Source organism: Diospyros lotus, chromosome 9 (genome assembly GCF_014633365.1).
Source record: "Diospyros lotus cultivar Yz01 chromosome 9, ASM1463336v1, whole genome shotgun sequence".
In the NCBI taxonomy this organism is placed as follows: Eukaryota; Viridiplantae; Streptophyta; class Magnoliopsida; order Ericales; family Ebenaceae; genus Diospyros; species Diospyros lotus.
Genome location: NC_068346.1, coordinates 19,972,745 through 19,987,816, shown reverse-complemented (window position 1 = coordinate 19,987,816; position 15,072 = coordinate 19,972,745). Strand labels below are relative to the sequence as shown.

Sequence of the window (15,072 nt, the reverse complement as noted above, 5' to 3'; positions counted from 1 at the left end):
TTCAGCTTTACCATGGTATGCGGAGTTCCCTAATTTTTCATATCAGCAAAGGAAGAAATTTCTTTCTACAACTAAGCATTATTTGTGGGAGGAGCCTTACTTATATAAGGTTTGTGCTGACCAGTTAATTCGCAGGTGTGTTCTTGAGGAGGAGGAAAGTCAGATTCTACACCATTATCATGACAAGGAGGTTGGAGGTCACTTTGGCCCTACCAAAACAGCATTCAAGGTGTTACAATCTGGTTTTTACTGGCCTACTCTTTTCAAGGATGCCTACTCTTATGTTTCTGTTTGTGATAGGTGTCAAAGAGTTGGAAATTTGTCTAGGAAGAATAAGATGCCATTGCATAATATTTTAGTTTGTGAGTTGTTTGATGTTTGGGGTATTGACTTCATGGGCCCTTTTCCTAAATCTTCCCAAAATCAAAATATTCTTGTTGCTGTGGATTATGTGTCCAAATGGGTGGAGGCCATAGCTTGGCCTACTAATGATGCCAAGGTGGTAGTCAAGTTCTTAAAGAAACATATTTTTACACGTTTTGGCACACCTAGAGCCATCATTAGTAATGGTGGCACACACTTTTGTAATAAGCAATTTGATACTCTTTTGCAAAAGTATGGGGTAACCCATAAGGTGGCCACACCCTATCATCCCCAAACAAGTGGCCAGGTGGAAGTTTCTAACAGGGAGTTAAAGAGAATTCTTGAGAAAATTGTAAATGCATCTAGGAAAGATTGGTCCTTCAAGCTTGATGATGCATTATGGGCATACAGGACTGCATTTAAAACTCCTATTGGCATGTCTCCATATAGGCTAATGTTCGGAAAAGCATGTCATCTTCCTGTTGAGTTAGAGCATAAGGCATATTGGGCTATTAAATTTCTTAACTTTGATTGGCAAGATATAGGTACTCACAAGAAATTGCAACTTAATGAGATGGACGAATGTCGTGAAGCAGCATATGAGAATGCACGGATCTACAAGGATAGGACTAAGAGATGGCATGATAAGCATATTAACAAGAAAGAGTTCAAGATTGGAGAGAAAGTTCTTCTCTACAATTCTAGGGTCAAGCTCTTCCCGGGCAAGTTGAAATCAAGATGGTATGGTCCTTTCACTGTTAAGCAGGTACATCCTTATGGCATTGTGGAGATTTTCAAGGACACTGAAGAACCTTTCAAGGTTAATGGACATCGCCTAAAGCACTATGAAGATGGTAGATTCGAGAAGGGCAACTCAGTCCTTCAGCTGCAAGAGCCGAACTAAAGTCTCCAAGATAGTCAAGCTAATAACTATAAACAAACGCTTCTTGGGAGGCAACCCAAGCTCTTTTTTCGTTTTATTTTTATTATTTAATTTGATTTTTTTTTTAATAAATATGACCAATAACCCACACTTGTGATGATGTGCAGGTTCAAAAGAAAGAAAAATAAAGCTGATTCAATTTGGATGGCGTGGGTATTCATAGTGTTCAATTATGTGGCCAATGGAGTATTCATTTTTCATTCTCTTTCTTCTTTGTCTTTCACATTGAGGACAATGTGTTAAATAAGTTTGGGGGTGGAATTATTAATTGTTGATATATGCTATTTGTTTTGCTTGGGTGTTTTTTTTTTATGTGAATTTTTTTTTTTTTTTGCAAAACTTATATCAGGTGCATATTTGGCCGACCCCCTAGACGAGAAAAATTGTGAAAGATAAAATAAACAAAACTTGTTATTTGGAATCATGATTTGCATTTGGGTTCTCTATTGTGTTTAACATTGAATCTTTGAATTGGAATGGACAATATCTTATAAAGCACGACTAAGTATACTTAGGTTCTAAGATAATTGAAGTACATATTCTTTGTGAATTTGTGTGAGTTGTGTGACTACGCATGAAAGATAAATGTAATGCTTTTCTTGTAATTGTTCCTTCTAAGCTAGGACTAAACAGGGTTTAAGTAAATAGGGTGAATAATGTTGAGCGAGATGGAGCATAAAATGCACTCGTTCGGTTAAAAAAAAAAAAAAAGAAAGAAAGAAAAGAAAACAAAACGAGATGGAGCATAAAATGAACTTGTTTAGTTAAAAAAAGAAGAATAAGAAAGAAATAAAGAAAAAAAAGCGAAAGAAAAAAAAGGAACCCTACTGTAACGACCCGCTCCCACTTACGGGCGCCACTGGTAAATAATCGACCGGATTACTCACCCGACAACCACAACTGAAGGGTTGGACTATGTTTCTACAAGAAACGCCCTAGGTGGGAACTAGGCTTCGTCCTTCCCTTCGCTCCACTCAGGAATCGGTCCCAACTCAAATAAGAACAATCCAGCGGACCAAGACCCGAAACCCGAGTGAGCTTCACCTCTCTTCGGCTCACCCCATAGCAAGCCAGAGGTGACCCAGGCACAAAGCTAGCATACAAATACTTCGCTGAGTATTGGGGATTTATGAGAACATACATCACTGATCTTGACTCGGTCCGAAACTTGGCTTTACCGACTATGTCACATTCAACAAGCAATCTCACAATCATCTATCACACTATGATGATTACAACAATTAAATACATTTAGGCTCGATAACACAGACATTTACTCACAAGGGTATACATACACCACGCCCCCTGGCTACATACAAGCAATATTAAAAATACATAACTCGGGCAACTCAGCTAGTTGCCACAACGGCCTCCCGGCGCCATCCCTGCTTGCATCCGGACTTGCATCATCTACACATGAGGTAAAACCTCATGAGTCATAAAGACTCAGTAAGGGTGCAATGCATGTAAATATGAATATAATCATGTTTATGTATGCCAAATGCCTGCAAATAAGGCTAGGCTCACACATCCTCACAACCCACCAAGGTTTGAGGCATCAACCTATCAGCCCCCACCACTAGTCCTCCTTATGGCCACAGGTCCATTAGTTCTTGCATCACACAAGATATAACCACTACATGCCAATGCAACATAAAAACATTATCAAACACATTTACCAACTTGCAAGGCCACCTCCATATGGGGCCATCCCTTACCTGGCTCGAAGCTTCATCTCTGCCTCGGCACGAATTCCAGCCTGAATCTCAAGTTCTTCTAGGATCACCGTCCCTCCGGTCGGACCTAGATGCAACCACACACAAAATCCCAACTCCATTAACTTCCGGCATTAAACCAATGCCCTCAACTACGCCGCACATCACCAAAATCATCCATTAACTAATTTCAAATAACCCCCACACAGGGTTTAATCCAACTAATACTACATGATTCATTATCTCGCATAATGAAAATAATTAAATTAATTTACCTCAATTAATTCAAAAGAAATAATTAATTACCTCATTCAATTGGAAGGAAAAATCGGCCAATCGGCCACGCCGACGTTGCTTCCCGAGCTACCATCACATGCCCGAAATCCCATTCTCGAGCTTCCGGTATGCTCTACGAGCCTCAATATAATTTCCAGGACTTTTCCCCAATTTTCCAAAATTTTTCGGGATTTTTCCCTATTTTTCCAGATTTTCTTATTTTCTACTTTCTTTTCTTTTTATTTTTTTTCTTTCTATTTTTCTCTTCTTCACTGCTCTTCTTCTTCGTTGGCTTCCCGCGCTTGCCCCTGCGCTTCTTGTTCTTCTTCCTTACACATGGCCGCCTCCTCCAACCGTCGTCCATGGCCACGCCGGTCGCCGCCCTAGCACCACCACGCGCAGCACCTTCGGCCGTCGCGCCTCCACCGCGAACCACCATCAGACGACCTTCCGCGCGCAGCCATCACCCCCATGGCCGAACCAGCTTCCAGCGCCGCCACTGCAACCGCCTGCTCCAGAGCCTCCAGCCGCTAACGCCGCCTCCTGCTCGTGCGACCTCGCTGCCGGTCGCCTTCGTGCGCCACTGCACTTATCGGTGCTGCTCTGCCCGATCTCCATGGCTGCCATCGCTGCCTCCATTCGCGACCATTTCAGCCACCAATGGCCGCTGCAAATCCGGCAAGCACTGACCGGCCATTAGCCCTCGACGGCTCCAGCTCCATCTCGCTCGCACATGAACTCCCTCGAGTTCTCACTCTCAATCTCATCTTTCAATCGGCTCTGCTCCATTCGGCCATTTCAAAATGGCAGAGACAATACAAAGGAAGCTTCCTTGAAGCTTCCTCTCACGTTGGAAACACATATATATATATAATTACAAATAAAGCCCCACTAATTTCCCATAATTTCACTTAAGGAAACATTAATTGCACTTGGGGATTCTAATAATTATACTTGGACCCTCCCAAGATTTTAATTAATTACCCCAAAGCCATCAAAACCTTAATTTACCAAAATTAATAATTGACTTTTACTCGATAAAGCCAATTTCGTCCCTACGCCTGCACAGGACCTTTATTCGGCCCGAAAGCACTTAAGGGTTGCCTTAGTCACAAAATCGGACCACCCTTAGGGTCCCCGCAGCTTCCAGGAGGTCTCTTCCGACTATTCGGTATTGAAACCCACTCGGGCTTATACAGAATTTATTCAGAAAATTATTCTCGGTCGGATCGACACCAGCGTCATTAGCCTCATCTCAAGACGCTCATCAATCTCTTGTCCTCTTCCCTGGACATCCAAGTCCCGAGGCACTCCCAGCCGCCAATTCGACAAATTTCATTAATTAATTTCTTGATATTGGCCTTTGGGCTTCCCGGACCACCCGAGTTCCTTTCAAAACAATCAAAAATTATTTATTTTCAATACCATGTAATACCGGGTATTACACCTACTTTGCTACCTTTGTTTGTAGTAGTGAGAAGGAATTGTTACAAGAATGGTTGTTGTATTAGTTGATCGTGCAGGGTACATGACAAAGCATGATTGAGTTTAGAATTTTGTATGGATTATTGAACTTGGGAATATAAGTATGCTTAGTTTTATTTATTTACTATTATTGCATTTTAGATTGAGGATTTAGATGCAGGCATAATAAAGGATTTAAATGTGACGAACGATTCCGAATATAAGTTTTGTGTTTTGAGAATATGATTTCTTTTTTTTACTTGAGGACAAGCAATAATTCAAGTTTGGGGGTATTTGATGTGAGAATCTATTCACACATTTATTGGTCATAATTGAATAGTATTTCTAGTATTTTATATGTGTTTGATCTAAAAGTGTCTAGTATTTTGAGTTTTTTTTGTATATATTTAATTTTTAGTATTTCTTGTTATTTTACCAGAATACTGTTTGGTGTTTGGTTTAAAAGAAAAGAAATTAAATAAAATAATAAAAATAAAAAGAAAGAAAAAATTATAAAGTTAATTTTAAAATTAATACTATAAATTAATATTATAATTTAAATAAAAAATAAATATTATAAATAATAAGTATTATAATATAATTAAAATTAATACAATTAGTAATATATTAAATATTATATATTATATTATTTATATATATGATATATTATATATTATACTATTTATATATATATTATATAAAGTAACGTGTTTGTGTGATATATATATATATATATTATATTAATTGATAAATGAAAGTGGCGTGAATGTGTGGGTTAGGGTGGAGTTGCACATATGTTTATATATATATATTATAATGTGAGGAAAGGAAGCGGCGGACAGGAGGATTTGGTGAAGAGAATTTGGAATTGGGCAGAGGCGCACAACAGAGGATTAATTTGGAGTTGCTGCGCGGCACATAGGATTTGAACAGGGGGTTGGGCAGCGCACGGAACTGAAGGAATTTGAAGACAGGAAACATAACGCGCACAGAGGGACTTAAGGTGTAAATTATAGCCGCACATAAAAGCAAAACAGCCATGAAAATCATCAATTTTGGAGAAGAAGAATTCTAATTAATTTCTTTGATTATTAATTCTTTAGTTCTTAAATCAATTATTGGATTTTAATTATGTTTTTTTGGAATTTAATTACGATGATTTCTGTTATCATGGTTGGCTAAATTTATTGTTAGCTAAGGTAACGAGATAGCCACGAGATAATATTGTGATTAATATTATTTTCGGTAAATTTGATTGATGTTTATTTCATGTGATTGTGTGATATGGTTATTATTGTTTTGACAACCTAATCACCTGCTAAATGATTTTATGAACATAGATGATACAGACCAAGTAATTCTATGTTAAGCTTTGCATATCACATAACTTGGATTGGATATTGAAACGGACCAAGTATGAATATTCATCTTTGCGGTAACTTGAATTTGCTTGAATTAGTAATTTGAGTTAGTGAATTTCACAAAACTTAATGCGTCGTTAATTAACTGATTTTACATGGACCAAGTGTAGAATTAGTGATTAGCGATAGTTTCGTTATACCTGGACCAAAAGATAATAAGTAAGTTATGAAATTCCGCCGTCACATGTAAGTAAAATCCATCTAATTAACTTATTTGGTAAGGATTACAACATTCTTGTAGGTGAATCGAATACCTTAGCTATCATATCTCTCTGTTTTAACCTGTCCGATTTTTCTTTATTTTGCTATTTCCAATACGTCATATTCTTCTTGCTTTATTTTATCTTTAGTTAATATTATCTCTAATTCGATTTTTCTAGATAAAGAATAGGATTGCTCCATTTCGATACTTGTTTCGATAGTCCCCGTGAGAACGATACTTTACTCATTCACTTTATTACTTGATCGACTGCTGCACTTGCTATTGCATTTTAGGCACATCAAATCTACATGACATATTCACATCAAGACATGATAACATGATAAAATTATTTACGTAAAATCGGGTTTTGGGGTCAAACCACTTATCTCGAGCGTATCTCATAATATCTTGATTTGCATGCCAAACTTCTAATGTACTCAATTCAGATCCTCAACATAGCCATCACATTTATTTAAGGATATCAATATCCTATTTTTTCTTAAATTTCTCTTAATTTACCTTTATTCCTTCCTATTTTTCCTCAATGAATGCAAAATAAATATTTCTCAAATATTTTCTCAAATATTTCTCTATAACAATTCATAAAATAACTCTCCTAATTTTTTAAATTTTTTTAAGAAATTTTACTCACCTTAATTTAGTCTCTCAGGCTTCCTCGATATGCGTGTATAGCCTCAATTTTCGTGCCAAGCTCAAAATTTGCACATGTCGCTTCACCTCAAGCTTCAAGGCACCCTAATCATCATTTTATTCTAGCAAACATCATAATCTAAACTTTCCCATAATTTTCTCACATTTTCTTTATTTTCTCTCTATTAATATTCTAAAATAAATATCTTATACCCAATCTTGGCCCCAAGGAAATCCTAAACACCACATTAAATCAATAAAACCAACACTAATTTTTTCATATTTTTTCCTCACATTTTTCTTTAATTTCTCCATATTTTTCACCAAGAAAAATCTAAAATAAATATTTGCATCATAATTTTTCAAAATATTTTAACATAAAAATTCCTAAAATATTTTTCTATAAATTTTAAAAAAAAATTCAAAAAATTCTGACCTGGCACACGCCCCCACGCGCTAGCGCTTGAGCTGGAAGGTTGACTGATGCGTGACTGCTACGCGCCGGTCGTCTTTCTCATTTATCCGATTGTCGACGATCACCCAAACCCAAATTGTTTTGCACCAGACAATAGCCCACACCTAATCAATCCTAATGGCACCCTTCTCAGCCTGAAACAACAATCGGAAGCACCCCAAAATGCCAAAACTCAGACCAGCCATAGTCATCGCCTCGCGTCTCCGGTCACCCTCGAATACCCCTCAAAACACTTCGAAACTTTCCCAAATTCTCCAGAAACAACCCTCACACCCTAGAGACCAAAAGCCCCTTACCCAAGACTCTTGATTCACTACCAAACAAGATAAATTTGAAACTAAATTTTAATGAAAGTGGCCACCACCAAAACCCCTATTTATACCCGATTTTGAAGCTTAAATCATGCCAAAACTAGTCAAATCTAAGCTTTTAGTGTTCGGTGAGGCCCTACCATGTCTCAATTTGCAATAAACTTTCACGAAACCCCTACCCTAAAACTTGGATGCTTTCGGCTATAACCATCATTATTTGTCAAATCACTGTCTTGCAAGGTCATTCGTGACACCATTCCTTGCCCAAACAATTCCTCATGCCATGGGGCCCACGATAGTGTCCTCAGATGGCTAAAATGGCATCGGTTAGTGGCTAGCCAGTGATGGCCGTCGGCCACGGTTGCTTCATCTTCTCCAACTTTCTGCTTTTTGCACTTTGACCCCCTAATTTTCTAAGTATTTTTCTAGCCTTTCCATGAAGCCCGTTGAGTTCCCAAAAATTCATCGACAATCCTTAGGACTTCCTCTTTCATGCTACGCTCTCCGAATTTCATTTTGCTAATTTTCATTCAAAATTCAAAAATTATACTTAGGCCTGAAACTTATGCGAAATTGCATTTGACCGCAAATTCCTTTGTTTTACCCCAAACCTTCTCCCTGGTCATTTTTATGCAAAACCTAATTGTTTTTGGGGTCTTGTTGACTTTTCCGAGACCCCTTTGAAAGTGAAGCAAGATCGCTACGGGGCAAGCAGCATAGTTCAAAATTTTGAACCTTACCGATCCCGGCGATTGGATCAACGTCGAAATCAAACAATCACATACATAATAAAGTAAATCTAACCTTTAGATTTTTAAGTCGTTTGCGGATTCAAGCCGTCCAAGTGTCCGGGCTCTAACTTGTGATACGCGGCATGCGTTCGTTGGTGAGGAGAGTGGAATGGGAGTGCTAGTTCCTTCTCCTAACAAGGCTTATGAATGGACGGGAAAAGAATCGCTTTTCAACTCTTGAAAACCAACAATAATAATAGGCTTAATTTGGGCATCCCATAAAAGACTATTTATATTGAAACAACCTCCTAGGGTTTCCCAAACCCTAATGGACATGGATTGGGCTAACCCATTAATCCTATTCCAACTAGAAATTAAAGTGGCCCAAATCCATTTATAAAATATTTGGCACAAATCTAATTCAAGCCCAAATATTTAATATCTAATATTTGGGCTAAATCTAATTTAGCCCAAATATAATATTTATTATTTAATATTTGACCCAAATCTAATTTAGCCCAAATATTTAATTTAATTTAATATTTAGCCCAAATACTTTATTTAGCCCAAGTATTAAATTAAGCCCAAATTATTAAATTAGAAGCTTCTTTCTAATTTAATCAATTGTTATTTTAGGAAACTCTTTCCTTTATGACGACCCCTCGTCACATCGACGTCATTACGTCTGTTTGTTCTTTTCCCATGAGAACCTACGACGGCACAACTTCTTGCCGAAGTGTCCCACTTAACCATATGTCCGTTTTCCTGGTTTAAACCAGGGACCGTGCCTATTGCGTATGACTCATTAGGCTCCCGAATATGTTGGCAATGTATTTGTACGAACACATAAGACAAGATTGGCCTCTAGCAAGGCATCATGTCTACCCAATTATTCAGAAGGATTCATAATCTACAAATAACCTTTCACGAGCATGGTTACCGTGTAATTCGATCCTCTCGTCAATGTATCCTATGTGATCTCAAGTTGGCAATGTGTTGCTTGATTATGATCACATAAGTCTTTCTTCGATTATCCGGATATCTTCACTTAATAGAAAATGAATCAATAACTCTTTATTGATCTCTTTTTCACCATGGCCATGGATTTAAAGTGAATATCCACCGAATGCGCCTTAGATACATCATCCTCTATCAAGGGATAGACGGGTCCCATCTTGGTTACACACCCATCTCCATAAGCCTCACGATATGCCTAATGATCGCCCACGTGCAGCCTTTATCTAGGCCTATCGAAATGATGTCAAAGCATATCGGTCTTCTTATGAGATGACCGTGACAACCTTAAGTCCAAGGATTAGTTACACCCATCTCGTATGAGAATTCCATCAACATATAACCAAAATGGATTCTCATGGCGAGTCATGTGCAGTGACACGTTCTCCAACATTGGTCACCTATGTACTTGTTTAGACATCCCCATGCCTATGGGTGTGAGACCCCCATTGCTATCACATAGCAAAAACATAGCACATACAAGTCTTACCGTAATTGTCAATGTTCATTCTTGACATTGTTACGACTTGGGACATTTAATGATGTCAAGAAACTGTGATGCATCATCTCACATCTTTATAGATTAATCACAGTATACATTATATGACTTCTATCTAGTTTCATCCGATCATTACATTAATAACAAGAAACTAATAGAACGACTTTTTGTAGAATTAAATAACTCTTTATTCAATATGAAATATGATTACAAATGTCAGTGTGCAATTTTCCCAATCTGATTGGGTCTAGAGCACCTACATTAACAATCTCCCACTTGCACTAGAGCCAATCACTCATGTATCTCATACCTGATGATCGAACATGACTTTCATGTTTCTCCTAGGATAGAGCTTTAGTTAAGGGATCTGCGACGTTGTCGTCCATCGGTACTTTCTCTATACGCATGTCACCCCAGCTGATAACTTCTCTTATCAGATCGTAACGCCGCAATACATGTCTGGTCCGTTGATGAGACTGTGGTTCCTTCGCTTGCGCGATGGCTCCATTGTTGTCACAATACACTGTTATTGGATCAACAATGCTGGGCACCACTCCAAGTTCACCAATGAACTTACGGATCCATACAACCTCCTTAGCTGCTTCGGTGACTGCTATGTACTCGGCTTCGGTTGTTGAATCTACAATTGTCTCTTGTTTGGAACTCTTCCAACAAATGGCCCCGCCATTCAGGCAGAATATGAATCCCGACTGTGATTTAAAATCATCATGGTCGGACTGAAAACTGGCATCCGTGAACCCCTTCACGGTAAGCTCTCATTCTCCATATACCAAGAACATTTCTTTAGTCCTTCTCAAGTACTTAAGGATGTTCTTTACTGCAATCCAGTGTTTCTCACTTGGATCAGCTTGATATCTGCTACATATGCTCAAAGCATATGTGACATCAAGCCTCGTACATAACATGGCATACATGATCGAGCCAATGGCTGAGGCATATGGTGCTCGACTCATTTCATCTCTTTCATCTTGTGTCTTCGGACACATAGCCTTGGAAAGATGTATTCCATGTGACATGGGAAGATTCCCTCTCTTAGAATCTTCCATGCTAAACCTCTTTAGCACCTTGTCAATGTACGTGCTTTGGGAGAGTCCTAGCAACCTCCTGGATCTATCTCTATAGATCCTTATTCCCAGAATATAGGTTGCTTCTCCCAAATCCTTCATGGAGAAATTTTCTGAAAGCCATTTTTTAACTGATTGCAACATGGGAACATCATTCCCTATGAGCAATATATCGTCTACTAGAGGACTAAAAAGACCACCGCGCTCCCACTAATCTTCTTGTAAACACAAGGATCATCTTCGTTTTGTGAAAAATCAAACTCTTTGATTGTTTCATCAAAACGTTGATTCCAACTCTGGGATGCTTGCTTTAGACCATAAATGGCCCTTTGTAACTTACAAATCTTATTTGCGTGTTCTTGGATGACAAAACCATCGGGTTGTGTCATATACACATCCTCAATCAGGTTTCCATTGAAGAAAGTTGTTTTGACATCCATCTGCCAAATCTCATAGTCATGATAGGCAGCTATTGCAAGCAGAATCCGAATGGATTTTATCATTGCTACAGGCGAGAAGGTTTCGTCATAGTCAACTCCTTGTCTTTGACTGAAACCTTTGGCCACGAGCCTGGCTTTGTACGTCTGTACATTGCCTTCCATGTCAGTCTTCTTTTTGAAGACCCACTTACACCCAATGGGTCTAATACCCTCAGGTGGATCAACCAAAGTCCATACTTGGTTAGTGTACATGGAATCCATTTCGGATTTCATGGCATCAAGCCATTTCCTAGAGTCAATGTCTGACATTGCTTCGTCATAGGTATTTGGTTCATCATTCTCTTGTTGACCTACGAAGTCCTTGTGTGGAAGATTGGGGAATTGACACAACATCTTGTGTCTGATCTTCCTCGGGTTCCTGGACGGGAGTATCTGTTTGTGGATCACCTCGAATCTCATCGAGTTTAACATTTCTCCCACTAACCAAAGCATCTAAGAATTCTTTCTCAAGGAATAGCGCATGCTTGGCAACAAACACCTTTTGTTCCTGTGGGTGGTAAAAGTAATATCCATTTGTTTCTTTTGGATATCCCACAAACAAACATCTCATTGATTTGGGTTCTAGCTTATTACTATCAACACGCTTGACATAAGCTTCACAGCCACAAATCTTAAGGAAAGATAAACTTGGCTTCTTTCCTTTCCATATCTCATATGGAGTCTGAGTAACTGATTTACTTGGAACCCTATTCAAAATAAAGATCGCGGCGAGGAGTGCGTATCCCCAAAATGAAATGGGGAGTTCAGTGCAACTCATCATGGATCGAACCATGTCCAACAAGGTCCTATTCCTCCTCTCAGACACACCATTCATCTCTGGTGTTCCAGGTGGAGTCCATTGTGAGAGAATCTCATTCTGCTTCAGATGATCTAGAAACTCACTGTTCAAGTATTCACCACCTCGATCTGATCGAAGTACTTTGATGCTTTTTCCAGTTTGTTTCTCTACTTCAAATCTGAATTCCTTGAACTTTTCAAAAGCTTCAGATTTGTGTCTCATGAGATACACATAACCAAAACGTGATCTATCATTAGTAAAGGTTATGAAGTAGACATACCCACCTCGAGCCTGGGTGGACATGGGCCCACACACATCAGTGTGCACAAGCTCTAGCACTTTTGTGGCCCTCTCTCCCTTTCCTTTAAAAGGAGACTTAGTCATCTTTCCAAGTAAACAAGATTCGCAAGCACCATATGATTCATAATCAAATGTGCTAAGGTATCAATTTTTATACAAATTGGATATGCGAGTCTCATTTATATGGCCAAGGTGACAATGCCATAAATAAGTGCTATTTAAATCACCTAATTTCAGTCGCTTAACATTTATGTTATTAACAGGAGTATCAACATCAAGAACATACAAATCATTACATAATGTTGCTTTACAATAAAACAACTCATTTTTATAAAATGAACAACTATTGTTCTTAAATAAAAATGAAAATCCATCTTTGTCCAAACAAGAAATAGAAATAATATTCCTAGTCAAACTAGGAATAAAGTAACAGTTATGTAAATCTAACACAAGCCTAGAGGGCAATGTCAATGAAAAAGTCCCTACAACTAATGGAATAACTCTTGATCTATTGCCGACGCGTAGGTCCACCTCTCCTGGAGTCAATCGTCTCGTACCTCTAAGCCCTTGCATAGAAGTGCAAATGTGAGCACCAGATCCAGTATCTAATACCCATGTGGACTGATCAGAAGTAGATAAATTAACTTCAATAACATAAATACCTGAAGTACTCGAAGTAGAACTCTTCTTCTTCTTCACCTCTGCAAGGTATTCCTTACAATTTCGTTTCCAATGGCTCGGCTTGTTACAGTGGAAACAGACCGCATCCTCCTTGCCCTTACGGGCTTTGGTCTTCTGGACTCCTCCAGATGGCGCTATGGAAGAACTCTTCTTCTGTTTGGCTTTCTTACTCTTAGGCTTGCCTTTGCACCCCTTGGGACCTCCAACTAAGAGAACACTTCCCTTAGCCTTCTTGTTTATCTTAGGCTCAGCCTCCCGCAACATGGACAGTAACTCTCCAAGAGTTTTATCCATATTCATCATATTGAAATTCATGATGAACTGTCCATAACAATCAGGAAGGGACTGTAGCACAAAATCAAAGGTAAGTTCTGCATCCATACCCATACCAAGCTCTGACAATCTGTCAATATAGCCTATCATCTCAGTGACATGCTTTTCAACAGATGATCCCTCAGCCATACGGCACCTGAAGAGCTTTTTGGCAACGTCATAACGTTCATGCCTAGTTCGCTCCTCATAGAGATCCTTGAGCCTAGCCATGATCTCATAGGCAGTATAACCCTTATGTTGACGCCTATGTTCCGGGGTCATGGCTGCCAGGATGATACACTGAGCAGTGATCATATCACCCTTGTGTGTCTTCCAGGCCTCATGTGCTACGGCATCCTCGAGTGATGGTTTGGGAGGAAGAGGTGTCTCTATGGTATAGAGGATCTTCTCATGAGTGAGGACTATCCTCACATTCATCTCCCAATCGAGGAAATTCGTCCCATTGAAGGTATTATTGCCATTGAGGATTGATCTTATCGACACATTTCCAGACATTCTAGATCAACAACCTGAATTATAGAGATAAATGTTATAATCATATTTAATTACGAAATCATAAATTGCAAAAAGTAACATTTTATGATTGCTCCCACTATTTTCTATGAGTTTGCCACCCTCAAGACATAACTCGGGAAATCCCGTTGGAAGATTTCCTAGCGAGCTAGGATCCCATCTCCCCTTGCACAACCTTGAGTGACTTAACAAATTGTGCTAGGATTGATTAGGTAGGTACTTGCTACCAATTGCATCTACATGCAACTCCTAGATTCATTGGGTTGACAACTCCTTGTCAAGCACATCATATGTGACTCCCAATCTTTGCCTCTATACTCAGTAAGGCCTTGAGTGACTCAACAAACCCCACATTTTTAGTTAAGTCAGACCCATCATTCAGGGACATCTCATGGCCCATGAAGCATAGGAATCATAGGTGACACATGACCTTGAGTGACTCAACAAATCAAGTGTCAGCTAGAAACCTAATGCTTCATAATGATGGAAGGCAAGTTGGCTTAATATTAATAAGGGATTTATTATTTATTTATTTAGGTCTCATCACATGCAATTAATCAAATTAATAATGCATAATAAATGACTTAAACCGGTGTATGGTATGGATAACTACGGCTAGCCCCCTTGAGCCATAGAAGGGAAGCTAGCGGGTCAAACCTAGGTGAAGAATCACAATTTGCTTCTCAAGCACATTCTTCAAGCCTTTATTGGTCTTCGAATCTTGTCTTCAATTTGGCTCCATCTCTTTCTCTTCATACAAACTACAACTATCACTACTCTATTCAATTCTACATACATTACATAGAATCAGAAACCC

At 38.8% G+C, this 15,072-nt stretch overlaps 1 protein-coding gene across 1 annotated transcript; it reads right to left on the bottom strand.

Moving 5' to 3' along the window:
* Nucleotides 1-13,270: 13,270 nt before the first annotated feature.
* On the bottom strand, nt 13,271-14,237 carry LOC127809287 (uncharacterized). Its single transcript, XM_052348051.1, has 2 exons — nt 13,491-14,237; nt 13,271-13,333 (listed from the first exon to the last, which is right to left on the bottom strand). Exons 1-2 carry the CDS (start codon nt 14,235-14,237, stop codon nt 13,271-13,273), a joined length of 810 nt encoding a protein of 269 aa, XP_052204011.1.
* Nucleotides 14,238-15,072: the final 835 nt, after the last annotated feature.

Bases quoted from the DNA above. Each gene is read 5' to 3' on its own strand.
- LOC127809287 (XM_052348051.1), bottom strand. From the start codon at position 14,237: ATGTCTGGAAATGTGTCGATAAGATCAATCCTCAATGGCAATAATACC. The intron at 13,334-13,490 runs GTCTGTTTCCAC...CATGGGTATTAG, and splicing joins GTAAGGGCAAGGAGGATGCG to ATACTGGATCTGGTGCTCAC.